This window comes from Oncorhynchus gorbuscha, linkage group LG17 (assembly GCF_021184085.1).
Source record: "Oncorhynchus gorbuscha isolate QuinsamMale2020 ecotype Even-year linkage group LG17, OgorEven_v1.0, whole genome shotgun sequence".
NCBI classification, from domain to species: domain Eukaryota; kingdom Metazoa; phylum Chordata; class Actinopteri; order Salmoniformes; family Salmonidae; genus Oncorhynchus; species Oncorhynchus gorbuscha.
Window position 1 is genome coordinate 38,524,238 of NC_060189.1, and position 18,094 is coordinate 38,542,331.

At 43.4% G+C, this 18,094-nt stretch overlaps 1 protein-coding gene across 2 annotated transcripts in view; it reads right to left on the reverse strand.

Moving 5' to 3' along the window:
* Positions 1 to 2,385: 2,385 nt before the first annotated feature.
* rragd (ras-related GTP binding D) overlaps positions 2,386 to 18,094 on the reverse strand; it is a 40,481-nt gene continuing 24,772 nt past the window's right edge. The window contains exons 6-8 of one of the 2 annotated variants that reach the window (XM_046309409.1): positions 13,753 to 13,895; positions 5,328 to 5,476; positions 2,386 to 3,175 (exon numbers count right to left, since the gene is read on the reverse strand). In XM_046309409.1, the coding sequence (XP_046165365.1) occupies positions 2,973 to 3,175; positions 5,328 to 5,476; positions 13,753 to 13,895 (495 nt within the window). In that variant the 3' untranslated portion in view covers positions 2,386 to 2,972. The remainder of the gene's footprint in view (positions 3,176 to 5,327; positions 5,477 to 13,752; positions 13,896 to 18,094) is intronic. The other variant, XM_046309410.1, reaches the window with a different exon arrangement.

Consider the following 18,094-nt stretch of genomic DNA (forward strand, 5'->3'; position numbering starts at 1 on the left):
CCTCAGTGTACAGGTATCTCCTGTGGGGTTAGCGTGGTATGTGTTCCCATAGGGCTCCAAGTGGGTGGTGAGACAATGTGTGTGTGTTCTGTGCAACCATGAAATTGCGTAATGCCCTAGTGACCTAATGGTGCAGTCATAATGATGACAGAATGCTTGTTCTAACAGATGAAAACAGGCAACAACAAAAAAAACACTCACACACTCATGATGTGGAAATATGTTGTGAATGCATCCATTTTTTCCTAATGGGTTGTGATTAAGGTGACAATGAGATACATCAACGTAAACAAATCTTATTTTATTGATGAACAAAATAAATAAATAGAACTTTAAAATAAATTAAATGGTTCAGTAAAGTAGTAAAGTAATACAAGTATGGGTCAAAATAATTGGTTTTTGAAAGCAGACAGGCTTCAAGAGCAAATTGCTTGTCAAAGTCAACAAGGTGTTAGTAGAACGTTCTAGCATTGCTAAAATAGTATTATTGATGCCGTGATTAAACAACTTTGAGACACCACAATTGTGATTCAAACTGTCGATTGTAATTGCTAGCACATTTAGATTTGGTGTTCCTAGAATTGACATATGTTATCTTGTATAAAGCATGGAAGGAGATAAGTTTGCATTGGCTAAACAAAATCAATACACTATAATAATACATACATAATGCAAGACAGCATTTTTGAATAGCACTCTGCTGTTGTATAGAGTATTGATTTGTGTATTTTGTATGCTGACCTTACAAAATGTATTTCCATATATATTTTACAATAAAGTTATCGTGTCATACTATTTGAATGGGAGTGTTACAGTTAATTGTGATGTACAGTTAACATTACAGGTGATAAACATAGCTATAAGGACAGGTACATAGTTATATTGAACAACCCTTATTGCTATCTTTGATCTTGCCTTTGCACTGTGCCTGAAAAACGTAATAAAGCACCTTTTAAAAACAAAGTTATTGACATTCAGTTAGCTGACATTCTGAGACTCTTCTTTCTCTTCTCTATCTTTCAGACCTGAGTTCAAATATTATTTGACATTTTTCAAATACTTTGAGAGTTTCCTTTAGTCTGCATGGTGCCAGGTGGGCAGGGTTTGCACAACTTAACTTTTCTATTGGTTCCATTGCAACAGGCAAAAGTATGTGGACAACCGCTCGTCGAACATCTCATTCCAAACTCATGGGCATTAATATGGAGTTTAGTCCCCCCTTTGCTGCTATAACAGTCTCCACTCTTCTGGGATGGCTTTCCAATAGATGTTGGAACATTGCTGCGGGGGCTTCCATTCAGCCACAAGAACATTAGTTAGCTCAGGCACTAATGTTGGGTGATTATGCCTTGCTCGCAGTCAGTGCTCCAATTCATCCCAAAGGTGTTCAATAGGGTTGAGGTCGGGGCTCTGTGGAGGCCAGTCAATTTCTTACACACTGATCTTGTCAAACTATTTGTGTATGGACCTCGCTTTGTGAATGGGGGCATTGTCATACTGAAACAGGAAAGGGCCTTCCCCAAACTGTTGTAATCAAGTTGGAAGCACATAATCGTCTAGAATGTAATTGCATGCTGTAGCGGTAAGATTTCTGGAACTAAGGGGCCTAGCCTGAACCATGAAAAACAGCCCCAGCCCATTATTCCTCCTCCACCAAACTTTACAGTTGGCAATATGTATTTGGACAGGTAGTGTTCGCCTGCCATCCGCCAAACCCAAATTAATATTTCGGACTGCCAGACAGAGAAGCATGATTCATCACTCCAGAGAACGCGTTTCCACTGTTCCAGAGTCCAATGGCAGTGAGTTTTACACCACACCAGCCGACGCTTGGCATTGCGCATGGTGATCTTAGGCTTGTTTATGGCTGCTCGGCCATGGAAACCCATTTCATGAAGCTCCGGACGAACAGTTTTTGTGCCGATGTTGCTTCCAGAGGCAGTTTGGAACTTGGCAGTGAGTGTTGCAACTGAGGACGGATTACTTTTACGCGCTACGCGCTTCAGCACTCGGCGGTCCTGTTCTGTGAACTTGTGTGGCCTGCCACTTCGCAGCTGAGCCATTGTTGCTCCTAGACGTTTCCACTTCACAATAACAGCACTTACAGTTAACCGGGATAGACTCTAGCTGGGCAGAAATTTGATGAACTGACTTGTTGGAAAGGTGGCATCCTATGACGGTGCCACGTTGAAAGTCTATGTGCGCTTCAGTAAGGCCAATCTACTGCCGATGTTTGCCTATAGAGATCGCATGGCAGTGTGCTTGATTTTATACACCTGACAGCAATGGGTGTGGCTGAAATAGCTGAATCCACCAATTTGAAGGGGTTTCCACATACTTTTGTATATACACACTCTTAAAGGGAGTGCTACTAATCTCAGTTTGTTACCTATATAAAAGACACCTGTCCACAGAAGCAATCAATCAATCAGATTCCAAACTCTCCACTATGGCCAAGACCAAAGAGCTCTCCAAGGATGTCAGGGACAAGATTGTAGACCTACACAAGGCTACAACTTCAGCATGCCCTACTATGGGCTGACACTCAACATACAGGTCAACTGTAACAAATGTGGTAATTATATATATATATTTCCGGGTCAGGTCTTGTATGATTAGACAAAAACTTCTGGCCCAAGTTATACAGATGTAAGATCTTAATTTGAGGCAGTTTGCTACAGCAGGAAAGTAATCTTTCTGTAACAGGAAATGTGAATTATCATGTTCTCAGCAACAAAAGATAGTGATCAAATTAAGATCCTATATCTGCTGGTTTGTATGGTTGAAATGCAACCATTTGTGATTGTTGAACAGTCGTGAAGACCTGCACTTGCACAAAAATGTTTACTATTGTGTTTAAAAAAAACTCTCTGTTGTATCACAAACGTTGTGCCAAATGTGTTGTACAGCAGTTGCACAACCTGAGTGTGTTTGGGGCCATACAGCCCTTCATATATCACCTCCTCTTTATTTTATGTTGATTTAAAGATGGTTGATTGACATGTGATGCCACCAATGGGGCGGCGTTCAGTGGTGGCTGCTGAGGACTCAATTGAGGCCTGTTTGCTCCACCTCCTCTGGCTGAGTAGCTTTCTGTTTTTCTGCACCTTCACTCGTACATCAAACACCTCCTGAATAGCATTCTTAAAACAGTGAAAGTTGTAGTCAATTAGTCCTGTGGGATAAAGACAAGATAGGATGAGATCAGTAGTCAGACAGGACGAGCAGAGTTACCATAGCAATTAGAATGTTAAAATGACAAATTCATCTCGCTCTCACAATATCAATTATGAGCGGAAATATCCTACATTGTGAATCAGATAATAATTGCAATTGCAAGAAATACAAAATGATGTACTTAAATCTCTTCTGTCTCATTAGCTTGTTAGCTTAAAGTTAGGTAATACATGTTTAATGTATCTGTCAAATTATCAAAGCCTAGCCATCTCTAATTATTTAGATAGTCAAATATGCAAGTTTGGAGCAATGCTCTTTACATGAGATGTTGTTATTTTATATCACTGAATTTGAAGACAAGCTAAATATACAATTGTTGAGTGGTATTTGTCTAAAGAGTTGAAAGTGTCAAAACGCTAATAAAGACTGAAATATTATTTTACAATTCAAGGGAATAGAATACAGATGCTATGGGCTCATACATGCCTTGAAGACAACTTTTACCCCCATTCTTCCAAAGTTTTGGAGGGTAAAAGTACTTGAAACCGCAGGTGAAAACAATGCATGATGCGACCGTGAATAATATCACCTGTATGATATGACCTGTTGTAAAAACCACTAAAGTTAACGAATACATTCTACATAATAATGAGGTAATTCATGTAACCTTATCATTGTTGGCCTATTGTTATATTGGGGAAAAGAGGGTATTTTGTGACTCGTTGACAAACAGTTTACCAGATGTAAGAAGCTTCCATGCTTTTGTTCTGCTGACAAATATGATAGGGGGAAAGACTTATCAATGCCGATGGAAATGTTCAAATGTAACACATTTTAAAAAAGTCAGACCATACTGTTGAATAAAAATACACACAATAAAAAACAGGAAATACACAACCCTGCACTGACTTCGCTGTGTCTAATAAATACAACTTGAAAACGACTGTTCCCGTAGTTTGGGTGCCATGCCTTCCCATGTACTGTACAAAGAGAACACTCTTATGAATGCCTATTATAACAAGTGGTGTGTCATCTGTCGTCCAATCTCTTAGCTGCCGCAGACAGCCAAGGCTCAATCTTACAAGCCGGGAGGAATTGACAAGTTCACAAGTTAAAAGGAAGATGAGAGCCTTTGATCATCGGTGCTAAGGTAACCACACTCTTCTCTTTAAGAGATAGAGAGAGAGAGAGAGAGAGAGATAGAGGAGAGAAAGAGAGAGAAGTGTCTATGGATTAATGGGCTTTCCATTGCAATTTATATAAATGACTTATTATGTTTTCATCTGTTAATTGAGCGTAAGAAGGGATACTGTATTTAGTCTCTGGACAATACAGCTTTTTGCTTTACATTGTCATCATATTAATTGTGTTATGCCATCTGTCAATTAACACATATCACTGTGCTCATCACAGATCACACAACACGCTAGCAGCGGTTGGATTATAAATATTTCAATCCTGGTTAGTCGTTAGCCTTTGGAAGCATGCTGTTTAGAGTAGCAGGTGGTCTAGTATCAGCAGGTATTCAGTACTGCACTTGTGGATTCATGTCATGTTTGGTCGTCGTGATATCTGAATATGCGCATGTAGCTTTGCTAACTCGGACCTTGGCATAAATCATGCATTGATGTAAGTCTGATTTTTGAATAAATCATGCATTGGTGTTAACAGGAGATACGTGTGACATTTCCTGGAAAATATTTTGTAGTGCCAACGACACATCTAAAAACTAGGTATGTAAACATAAAACTTTGTTAGAATTTATCCCTATATAGTCACAGCACATTCTCCTATAAGGCTAGGAGTTCTTCTTGGACCAGTTTGGGCCCTGGTCAAAAGCAGTGCACTTTAAGGGGAATTAGGGTTCCATTTGGGATAGAGACTGACTCTCGCTCACCTTTCTTACCTTTCTTCTCAAAGCTCTCCTCCCTAACTCTCTCACCTTTTCTCTCGAGACTCTCTATTCCCTAACTCTCACATTTCTTCTCAAAGCTCTCTTCCCTAACTCTTTCACCTTTCCTCTCGAAGCTCTCCTCTCTAACACTCTCTCACCTTTCCTCCCTAACTCTCTCAACTTTCTTCCCGAAGCACTCCTCACTAACTAACTCTCACCTTTTCTCTCAAAGCTCTCCTCCCTAACTCTCTGTTACCTTTCCTCTCAAAGCTCTCCTCTCGGAGGAAGCAGACCAGAGCCAGGAACTTGGTGACCTCCTTCAGGTACATGACGGTGGTGTTGTTCAGGTGGATGATGGCCATGGACTCTTTATCATAGGGCTGACCTGCCTCTTCCTCCGTCAGCCTGGGAGAGAGAGGGATACGAACAAGGGTATGAGAGAGGGAAGAGAGCGAGGGATGAGAGAGGGAAGAGAACCAGGGATGAGAGAGGGACGAGAACCAAGGAAGAGAAAGTGATATAGGGTGTGCCTCCTTCGGCACATGTTAGCCTGGTAGAGAGGGATGAGAACGAGGGGGTGGGAGCGAGAAGAGAACAAAAGGTTGAGATAGCGAGATGTAGGCTAAAATTCATTCAAAGAAGAAAAGGAGGGTGATATGCACATCCTAAACTTAAGAATACCAGTACGGAGATTAAAATGAATACAGAGATAAAGGAAACCCTGCTGTTGTTGGTTTAATAATGTATTTTGTTTGTGCTTTTACATTGTCGGCCAAGGAACTGAAGGAGAAGCTCAATTCAATGAATATTCAATAGACCCCTCATATTCAACTCTGGAACTGGAAGTCAGTTCCACTGCTTTTTTTCATTCTTTCCCTCTAAATCAGAGAGCAACTTAGACCTGGAACACCAGTTGGGTGCAATTAATCAACAGGTAGAACAGAAAACCAGCAAGCTCCGGACCTCGCAGGGTCAGAGTTGAATACCCTTTACATTATTTGGGGATTCTGTTCGAAATAAAGCCTATTTCCCATTCCTTTTCCCAAGTTCTCGTCTCTGTTCTCTTTAGGAACTGTTCATTCTCATAGACTCACTGTAGTATCATGTAAAATCATACAATAAGAGATACTCTTTAAAAGTGCTCTAACTTCTGAAACTGGGTTATTCTTGTTAGTTTGGAGAGATGATGATGGATTTGAGTGAGGGTGTCTTATCTCTCTCTTTGTTAACAAAACAACAAGCAATAAGGCCATGTACTCTAGCCCCCCCACACTGTTTTTAAATAAATATTTTTAGGAATGAAGGCAACATATGTATGGCTAAACTCGTTTAGCTCATTTAACAGATCTTATCCATGGCAAACTAACAATAAGTGCAACCACATAGGAAAATCATTGCCAGTAAAACCTTCACAACAGCCACCATCTGCATAATCAGTGATAACAATCAATTAAAAACAAGTAGAACAGTTAAGGCATCCATCTTGATTTATGTGTTCTCCCACACACCGGCAAACATCCATATTAAACCGAGCACAAACCCTGAGTTAAATACACGGACACAAATAATCTACTGTATATTCCCGCCATGCATTAAAATGAGAAAGTACATGTGTACCTGTGTCCCCTCTGCCAACACCATCTAGTACATACGATAAAAAGCTGTGCTATGTAACAGATGCCGGATCAAATGGTATTTATCAAAATGAATAAAAGCTCAAATCTAATCCCATGCTTTCAGGAGCTTTGGGGGGGGGGGATGCATTGACATAAGGTCTGCAAACCAAGAATAGTTTCTCACTGGGGAGGAAAACAAGGCAAAAAACATGAACATTTTCACATGGAGTCATAATTTGTGAAAATAAAAAAAGGATAACCTCAATCAAGAAAGACCCTTTCAAAGAAGGGCCTACTTGCAATAACTGTGATATGTGGTTGTTTTCCCTTACTAGTTGAATGTACCGACTGTAAGTCTCTCTGGATAAGAGCATCTGATAAATGACAAAAATGTCAAATGTAATTACTAGGAAAAGAAGCAGACATTCAATATGTTGGTCAAGGGAGTGCGTCATTAACTAAATGAGGTGGGAAAAAAACATTGCTGAAACCTCTAAATAATGTTAATAGCCCAGCCGTTTTGTCATGGTTCTGCATCCCAAATAACACCCCTTTCCCTACATAGTATATACACTATATAGGGAATAGGTGTCACACCCTGACCATAGTTTGCTTTGTATGTTTCTATGTTTTGGTTGGTCAGGGTGTGAGCTGGGTGGGCATTCTATGTTACATGTCTAGTTTGTCTAGTTCTATGTTTGGCCTGATATGGTTCTCAGAGGCAGGTGTTCGTCATTGTCTCTGATTGGGAACCATATTTGGGTAGCCTGTTTGGTGTTGGGTTTTGTGGGTGATTGTCCTTGGTGTCTTGATGTCCTTGTTCTGTGTGTATGTGCACCAGTATTAGGCTGTTTCGGTTTTCGTTACGTTTATTGTTTTGTAGTGTTTGTATTTAGATTTGTGTTGCTTCAGTTGAATAAACATGGATCGCAATCTACACGCCGCATTTTGGTCCGACTCTCTTTCCCATACAGAAAACCGTTACCGAATCACCCACCACAACAGGACCAAGTGGTGTGGTAACGGGCAACAGCAAAAGCAGCAGCAGGAGAAGCAACAGAGGCAGCAGCAACAGGAGCAGCAGCAGCAGTGGGAGAGGCTGCACTACTTGGAAGAATGGACATGGGAGGACGAATTGGATGGTAAAGGACCCTGGGCTCAGCCAGGAGAATATCGCCGCCCAAAGAAGAACTGGAGGCGACGAAAGCGGATAGGCGCTGGTATGAAGATGCAGCGCGGCGTCATGGATGGAAGCCTGAGAGTCAGCCCCAAAAATGTCTTTGGGTGGGGGCTCACAGGCAGTATGGGTACGCCAAGTAGGAGACCTGAGCCAACTTCCTGTGGTTACCGGGGGGCGAGAGAGACCGGGCAGGCACCGTGTTATGCTGTGAAGCGCACGGTGTCCCCAGTGCGGGTGCATAGCACGGTGCGGTACATTCCAGCTCCGTATCGGCCGGGCTAGAGTGGGCAAAGAGCCAAGTGCCATGAAGCCGGCTCTACGCATCTGGTCTCCAGTGCGTCACCTTGGGCCGGCTTACATGGCACCAACCTTGCGCACGGTGTCCTCGGTTCGCCTGCATAGCCCAGTGCGGGCTATTCCACCTCGCCGCACTGGCAGGGCGACCGGGACCATTCAACCGGGTAAGGTTGGGAAGGCTCGGTGCTCAAGAGCTCCAGTGCGCCTGCACGGCCCGGTCTATCCGTCACCACCTCCACGCACCAGCCCTCCGGTGGCAGCCCCCCGTACCAGGCTGTCTCTCCGGTCCATCCTTACAGGGGCTCCCTCCTCTCCAGCGCTACCGGAGTCTCCCGCCTCTCCGGCGCTCACAAGAGCCTTCCTCCTCTCCAGCGCCGCCTGAGCCGCCCGTCTGCCCAGCGCCGCCTGAGCCGCCCGTCTGCCCAGTGCCACCAGTCTGCCCAGCGCCGCCAGTGCCGCCCGTCTGCCCAGCGCCACCAGTGCCGCCCGTCTGCCCAGCGCCGCCAGTGCCGCCCGTCTGCCCAGCGCCGTCAGTGCCGCCCGTCTGCCAGGAGCCGCCAGTCAGCCAGGGGCCGCCAGGGCCGCCAGTCAGCCAGGGGCCGCCAGAGCCCCTCTGTCCCGAGCAGCCGCCCCTCTGTCCCGAGCAGCCGCCCCTCTGTCCCGAGCTGCCGCCCCTCTGTCCCGAGCTGCCGCCCCTCTGTCCCGAGCTGCCGCCCCTCTGTCCAGAGCTCTGTCCAGAGCTTCCACCCCCCTGTCCCGAGCTGCCGCCCCTCTGTCTCGAGCTGCCACCCCTCTGTCCCGAGCTGCCGCCCCTCTGTCCATTGAGAAGAGTTGCCATGGTGAGGAGGCCACGGAAGCGGACAAGGTGGGGGACTAAGACTACCGTGAAGTGGGGGCCACATCCAGCACCAGAGCCGCCACCGCGGACAGATGCCCACCAGTGCCGCCCGTCTGCCCAGCACCACCAGTGCCGCCCGTCTGCCCAGCGCCGCCAGTGCCGCCCGTCTGCCCAGCGCCGCCAGTGCCGCCCGTCTGTCCAGCGCCGTCAGTGCCGCCCGTCTGCCAGGAGCCGCCAGTCAGCCAGGGGCCGCCAGTGCCGCCAGGAGCCGCCAGTGCCGCCAGTCAGCCAGGGGCCGCCAGAGCCCCTCTGTCCCGAGCTGCCGCCCCTCTGTCCCGAGCTGCCACCCCTCTGTCCCGAGCTGCCGCCCCTCTGTCCATTGAGAAGAGTTGCCATGGTGAGGAGGCCACGGAAGCGGACAAGGTGGGGGACTAAGACTACGGTGAAGTGGGGGCCACATCCAGCACCAGAGCCGCCGCCGCGGACAGATGCCCACCCAGACCCTCCCCTATAGGTTCAGGTTTTGCGGCCGGAGTCCGCACCTTGGGGGGGGTACTACTGTCACACCCTGACCATGGTTTGCTTTGTATGTTTCTATGTTTTGGTTGGTCAGGGTGTGAGCTGGGTGGGCGTTCTATGTTGCATGTCTAGTTTGTCTAGTTCTATGTTTGGCCTGATATGGTTCTCAATCAGAGGCAGGTGTTCATCATTGTCTCTGATTGGGAACCATATTTAGGTAGCCTGTTTGGTGTTGGGTTTTGTGGGTGATTGTCCTTGGTGTCTTGATGTCCTTGTTCTGTGTGTATGTGCACCAGTATTAGGCTGTTTCGGTTTTCGTTACGTTTATTGTTTTGTAGTGTTTGTATTTAGATTTGTGTTGCTTCAGTTGAATAAACATGGATCGCAATCTACACGCCGCATTTTGGTCCGACTCTCTTTCCCATACAGAAAAACGTTACAATAGGGTGCCTTTTGGGAAGCAATCCATGATAATGATGTTCAAACGTCATGTGAGTAATCCCAGTATTTGGAGGAGAGTAAAATCAACTGGTCCAATGAAACCTCAAGAGCTAAATTGGAGCTCAATTTGCATGCCTTGGCCACTCACACACAATTATCTACATACAAGAATATGTAAAGTGCGTTCAGAAAAAAATTATACCCCTTGACATTTTGTTGCGTTACAGCCTGAATTAAAAATAGATTTAAAAAAACATTTTTCAAAAGGACAAACTGTTTTTAGAAATGTTTCAAAATGTATTGAAAATGAAATACAGAAATATTTCATTTACATAAGTATTCACACACTTGAGTCAATACATGCACAGCTGTGAGCTTTTCACACCTGGATTTTACAATATATGTACATGATTGTTTTTTAAATTCTTCAATTTCTGTCAAGTTGGTTCTTGATCATTGCTAGACAGCCATTTTCAAGTCTTGCCATAGATTTTCAAGCTGATTTAAGTCAACTTTAGGAACATTCAATGTCATCTTGGTAAGTGTTTTATTTAAATTCAATGTAACTAGGCAAGTCAGTTAACAAGAAATTCACATTTACAATGACAACCTACACCGGCCAAACCGCCACCCTATGGGACTCCCAATCACGGCCGGATGTGATACAGCCTGGATTTGAACCAGAAACTGAGTGACCCCTCTTGCACTTAGATGCAGTTCCTTAGACCGCTCCGCCACTCAGGAGCCCAAGTAACTCCAGTATATTTGGTCATGTATTTTAGGTTTTTGTCCTGCTGAAAGGTGAATTTGTCTCCCAGTGTCTGTTGGAAAGCAGACTGAACCAGGTTTTCCTCTAGGATTTTGCCTGTGCTTAGCTCCATTTTTATTTTTATCCCAAAAACCGCTAGTCCTTGTCGATGACAAGCATACCCATAACATGATGCAGCCACTACAATGCTTGAAAATATGAGGAGTGGTAGTCAGTGATGTGTTGTGTTAGATTTTCCCCAAACATAATGCTTTGTATTCAGGACAAAGTTTTTTGCAGTTTTACATTTTTTGCAGTTTTACTTTCGTGCCTTATTGCAAACAGGATGCATGTTTTGGAATATGTTTTATTCTGTACAGGCTTCCTTGTTTTCACTCTGTCATTTAGGTTAGTATTGTGGAGTAACAACACTAAACAAAAATATAAACGCAACGTTGGTCCCATGTTTCATGAGCTGAAATAAAAGATCCCTGAAATGTTCCACACGCACAAAAAGCTTATTTCTCTCATATTATGTGCAACATTTGTTTACATCTCTGTTAATGAGCATTTTATTGATGGCAATTTGAATGCAAACAAAATATGGTGATGAGATCCTGAGGCCCATTGTGAGGCCTATATTTTTTTATTGTATCTATGACCAACCGCATCATAACTGTATTCCCAGTCATGTGAAATCCATAGATTAGGGCCTAATGAATTGATTTCAATTGACTGATTTCCTCATATGAACTGTAACTCAGTAAAATCAATTAAATTGTTGCATGTTGCATTTATATTTTTGTTCAGTATACAATGTTGATCCATCCTCAGTCTCCTATCACAGCCATTAATCTCTGTAACTGTTTTAAAGTCACCATTGGCCTCATGTTGAAATCCCTGAGTGGTTTCCTTCCTCTCCGGGCAAGTGAGTTAGGAAGTACACATGTATCTTTGTAGTGATTGAATGTATTGATACACCATCCAAAGTGATATTCAATGTTTGCTGTTTGTATTTTTACCCATCTACCGATAGGTCCCCTTCTTTGCCAGGCATTGGAAAACCTCCCTGGTCTTTGTGGTTGAATCAGTGTTTGAAATTCACTGCTCGACTAAGGGACCTTACAGACAATTGGATGTATGGAGTACAGATGTGAGGTAGTCATTCAAAAATCATGTTAAACACTATTATTGCACACAGAGTCCATGCAACTTATTATGTGACTTGTTAATAAGCAAATGTTTACTCCTGAACATATTTAGGCTTGCCATAACAAAGGGGTTGAATACTTATTGACTCAAAACATTTCAGTTTTAAATTTGTAATTAATTTGTTTTTTGTTTTGTTTTGACATTATGGGGTATTGTGTGTAAACCAGTGACACAATTTATAACTGAGGCTGTAACACAACAAAATGTGGAAAAAGTCAAGGGGTGTGAATACTTTCTGAAGTCACTGTACACACACGTTCCCCCTTGGAAAATATCTCAAAGTCTGTGCAGTCTCCCAGACTTATATACGGTGAGAGCTCATCTCATCTAGAGTGTTGTGCCCTGAAGCGTAAACACAGTCAACAGCCTTCCCCAGCTCAGCCCTCCTAAACCACAGCGTGGCATATCTCCATCCCATCCCAACCTACAGCTGCCGTGCCCTGGGTAAGGCCTCGGCCTATATCCACAGCCCCAGCAGCAGCCTCCCTGCCAGGGCACAGCAGCCCACGAAGGCACATCAGACCTGGTTCATATTGGGTCAACGGACCCAGAGGGAGCTAACGTTACCACATGGCTTACCACGGCTGGCTTGTTTACTACCGTCCTCTCATGGATACGAGGAAGGTTCTACCATCAGCCTGATGGCCAGAACAGGAGGGCAGGACAGGAGGTAGGTGTGTGTGTGTGTGTGTGTGTGTGTGTGTGTGTGTGTGTGTGTGTGTGTGTGTGTGTGTGTGTGTGTGTGTGTGTGTGTGTGTGTGTGTGTGTGTGTGTGTGTGTGTGTGTGTGTGTGTGTGTGTGTGTGTGTGTGCGCGCGCGGGTGGGTGTGTTCAGGGCTAGGGTGAAGACTGAGGAGACATAAAACGGATGATCACCTGCTGTGTTTGTCAGGTTTTGATGCAATAGAGCTCCCTGACAGGCAGCCAGGTGGAAAGATAAGAGAGGTGTTTGCAAAGCAAAGCCGAACTCTTGAGTGCACCACACCGTGCTTAAAGGGCTCAACTTAAAAGGATACACTTGTGTGCCTTCCGTGTTTAGCACCACCAACATTACCATATGAACTCTCTATGTAAATAAACTCAGAGTGCAAATATGTGTTTGTTTTTTACTTGCAATGACTGTGATGTGGTTGTCTTAACTGCCTTCATTTAATCCACTAACCTTCAGTCACTCTGGATAAGAATGTCTGCTAAACGACTTTGAAGTGAAAGTAAATGTTTTTTGATTTTCCCCAATATCAATAAAGGCTAGATTTAGAGAATATAAATTTCAACTGCGAATGCAGCAATTCGTGAGAGGAATAACGTAGATGAAGGTGTGCTTGTACTCATAATTTCTTCATTTGTGTGTGTGTGTGTGTGTGTGTGTGTGTGTGTGTGTGTGTGTGTGTGTGTGTGTGTGTGTGTGTGTGTGTGTGTGTGTGTGTGTGTGTGTGTGTGTGTGTGTGTGTGTGTGTGTGTGTGAGAGAAAGAGAATAACTATCTACTAAAACAGACTGGGAACTCAGATTAGGATCTAATTAGTGTCTCAGCTGGAGTGAAATTGAACAGAGACACAGAGAGTATGAAGAACAGGATTCACACATACTCTGTTCTGAGGGCAAAGCGTTTGCTAAATGACAATTTTATTACCAGAACTGGGCTGGAACAAAACCCTGCACAGCCTGTGGGTCCCCAGGACTAGAACTGAAGGGCCCTGCCTGGTGTGAAGGTCTGATTGTGACTGTGAGACTCAAGACAATAACATCTTTGTTGGTCCATTATACTCAGGATACAACAGAAATGTGTTGGTTTTTGCCGGCACAGTACCTCCACGCAACTTTCAACTCACCCGTAGATGCAGGAGATGTCTATGACCACATCGATCATGTCGCAGCACAGCTCGTAGGTCTGCATGTCCACCGGACTGCTGTCTGTGGCGATGTAGATCTTACTGACCACGTCAAACAGAAATGCCTTCTCTATGCCCGAGTTCTGAAAGTACACGGAGAGAGATGACATGCTACACTTGGAAAACACATAATAGAGCAAATACACCAGAGCTATTAGAAGCAGCAGGTGGGCACGCTATCGTCTCCTGCTAGAATATCATCCATCAATTTCCTGACGATTCTACATGTTGAACTGCCACAGTTCGCCGCCACCCAGCAGGTGATCCGTAAAACACTGCAGCCACCCGCTGCTTTTTAACAGTTCATCATTCTGGTGTGTTTTCTCTCCGACATTTGACACTTGACTACCTCACACAGGGGAAAAAGAAAGCAAGGACGGGGCAAAAACTAAACTGGAGATGCTCTACTTTCTAAGAACTCAAAACAGCAGGGAGGGATATATTTTGGCAAGACCAAAAAGCCCTGTAGAGGAACTAACGAGTGAGGTTGAGAGCCATGGTGTATGCTCGCCAGGGGGGCAGAGGGGGGCAGGGGGGACCAAAGTTAAGTAAATCAAAGAAGAGAAAGTAGAGAGCACCGAGCACCAACCAGGGATATGAAAAGGATTGTGTCCTAAATAGCCCCCTATTACCTATATAGTGCACTACTTTTGACTAGGGCCCATTCAAAAGTAGTGCCGTTTATAAAGTATAGGGTGCCATTCAGGACAGAACCAAGAACTCCAGAGCACTAGGGGTCGGTGGTGGGAAAAGGACTCCAACAGAGTCTACACTTTGAAGATATAGCACTAACACAGTCATCTGGGTCTCCCTCTCCTCTGTGAATATTAGATCACTGGAAACAATTTACATAAGCAGAGGGAGAGAGGCAGAGAGAAAGAGCGAGAGATAGAGAGGCTTGTTTATTTCACTTTTGTTTATTATCTATTTCACGTGCTTTGGCAATGTAAACATATGTTTCCCATGCCAATAAAGCCTTTTGAATTGAATTGAATTGAAAGAGCGAGAGAATGAAAGAGCACTCACTTGAAAGCTTGGAAATAAAGCACCAAAGCCAAGGTTTTCAGACATTCTTCCCATTAACTAAAATCTCCCAAAAAAGATATATGTCCCATGTGGCTTTTGAACCTTCTTTCCATATGTCGATAATGTATTTTAGATACAGTACTAATCTATGGGCAGCAAGAGATTACTGACGTTTGATGAGGTAAAGTGACTTCTGTGTGATCTGTGTTGACACTGAATGACAGGTATTCTCTCTTCTCCCTCCTACTTTGACAACCAGTTGATGCAATTGATTGGCTAGTCCACTCATCTGGTTTTACAAGTCTACATCACTCTGGGACTAATCCTAACATACTTGTCTTTCTTGCACTCACTTGTTTTGTTTTTCTTCCGGGCACTGATTCCACTATTTTGAAGAAGTCTACTTGGACTGACGCTGATATGTGGTTGTTTTTTACTAACTTAGTTGAATGCACTGACTGTATGTCTCTCTGGATAACAGTGTCTGCTAAATTAATTAAATTGGCATTGTAAATGTAGATTTACGCACATAGAGTAACTTCAATCTTCAGACATACTGCGCAGTGCCAATCATAAGTATTCAGCCCCCCTTGGATTTATTCACTTTTTATTGTCTTACAAATTGGGTTTAAAATGTAGTCAATTGTCTTTTTCTGTCAACAATCTACACAAATCCTAAAGTGTATGAAAAATAAAACACGAATATACCTTGATTAGATAAGCATTCACCCCTGAGTCAATACATGTTAGATTCAGCTTTGGCAGTGATTACAGCCGTGAGTCTTCTTGGGTAAGTCCCTAAGAGCTTTTCACACCTAGATTGTGCAATATTTGAAGATTATTCTTTTCAAAAATCTTCAAGCTCTGTCAAAGTGTTGGGTAATCATGGCTAAACATAAATGTTCAAGTCTTGCCATAGATTTTCAAGCAGATGTACTGTAAGTCAAAACTGTCACTCAGGAACATTCACAGTCTTCTTGGTAAGCAACTCCAGTGTAGATTTGACCTTGTGTTGTAGGTTATTGTCCTGCTGAAAGGGGAATTCCACTCCCAGAGTCTGAGGTAAAGCAGACTGAAGCAGGTTTCCCTCTATGATTTTGCCAGTGCTTAGCTCCATCCCGCTTCTTTTTATCCTGAAAAACACCCCAGTCTTTGCTCATGTCAGGCATACCCTAGTCTCGCATTGCCATACCTCCAAAATCACGCCTCCCTTGGAGGTCTGGAGAATGTTGTATTGCAAAAACGGTTTGAATAGTCCTCTGGCAAGATTATGATTGGGTGTTACATTTCAAGAACTCTCCCCACACACCCGTAGAAGGAGAGCTGTTATGTTATGTGCATTACCAGGTAACTGTTACCTATGCTAGTTTTTAAGTTATCAAGTGTGGCCGACAGACTGCGATGTACATTTATTATAACGGAAAGTGGATTACACTGATCAAGTCAAACTGCACAACATGTTCTAAACCTCTCTGGTGACAAACACTTTTTTCCTTGCCTCCATTCATCCTGTCTACGTGGCTATGCTCAGCTACCATTGAAAGTATCTTGAAGATGGCCCATTATTGGGAGAACCTATTCAAGTAAGTAAATACATTTTTCAAATGTGAAGAAATTCTGTATTAATAGCCAGCTACTGTAACAAAATATAATGTACTTGTCAACGTAAATTATACTGTATGTGTAACGGTTTTCTGTATGTGAAAGAGAGTCAGACCAAAATGTGGCGTGGCTATTGCGATCCATGTTTAATGAGACAAAGTAAACACGATCAAATACAAATAAACGTAACGCAAAAACCGAAACAGCCTAATACTGGTGCAAAGTAACACAGCGACAGAACAAGGACATAAGGACAATCACCACAAAACCCAACACCAAACAGGCTACTTAAATATGGTTCCCAATCAGAGACAATGACGAACACCTGCCTCTGATTGAGAACCATATCAGGCCAAACATAGAACTAGACAAACTAGACATGTAACATAGAATGCCCACTCAGCTCACACCCTGACCAACCAAAACATAGAAACATACAAAGCAAACTATAACCATATGTTAGCTTCGTTACTCCACATTACTAACCTAAAAAAGGAAGCCTGTAAAGAATACAAATATTCCAAAACATGCATCCTGTTTGCAACAAGGCAGTAAAGTAATACTGCAAAAAAATGGGGCGAAGTAATTAACTTTATGTCCTGAACACAAAGTGTTATGTTTGGGTCAAATCCAATACAACACATTACTGAGTACCACTCTCCATATTTTCAAGCATAATGGTGGCTGCATCATGCTATAGGTGTGTTTGTAATCGTTACGTTTTTCAGGATAAAAAATAAACGGAATGGAGCTAAGCGCAGACAAAATCCTAGAGGAAAACCTGGTTCAGTCTGCTTTCCACCACACTGGGAGATTAATTCATATTTCTTCAGGACAATAATTTAAAACACAAGGCCAAATCTACACTGGAGATGCTTACCAAGAAGACAGTGAATGTTCCTGAGTGGTCGAGTTACAGTTTTAACTTAAATCTACTTGAAAATAAAGACCTGAAAATGGTTGTCTAACAATAATCACCAACCAGAGACTTACCAAGAAAGACTCACAGCTGTCATCGCTGCGAAAGGTGCTTCTACAAAGTAGTGACTCAGGGGTGTGAATACTTATTAGGGCTGACCCCATTTAGTCGACTGTTTGGTCGACAAGCTGTTGGTCGACCGAAATTTCTTTAGTCGAGCAGTGGCAATTTATTTTTCACGGTGCACAAGACACCTTATCACAAGACACGTCTTATTCACGCCTGTCTCAGTGGACTAATCCATTGCAGAGGCCACAGGGATGGCACAGTCCATCACTAAGAAATGTAATACTGAAATTGTAAATGGTTATATTATGTAAAGATAATGGTGCAACACTAATACATCTAATATTATTTTAGAACAAATGTGCTTTCTCCAGCGTTGGATACGGTCCCTGTCCGTGGTTCTGAAACATAATCTTCACTGTGCCCTAAAATTGGTGCCTTTCCCTATGTCGCTATGTGTATAATAGCAAAATGAACCACCATATTGGGATTGAGAACAATGCGGCAGAGGCAGCAGCAGAGACAAGGAAACAGCCCTTGCCTTAACCTAATTGTCTAAGAAAATTGAGGACAGAGGAAACAAACTGTAGCTCAGTTTAATGGCGCTTATAATCATCCCGGGACCAGCCGTAGAATGTATGCAACATGACTGTAAGTCGCTTTGGATAA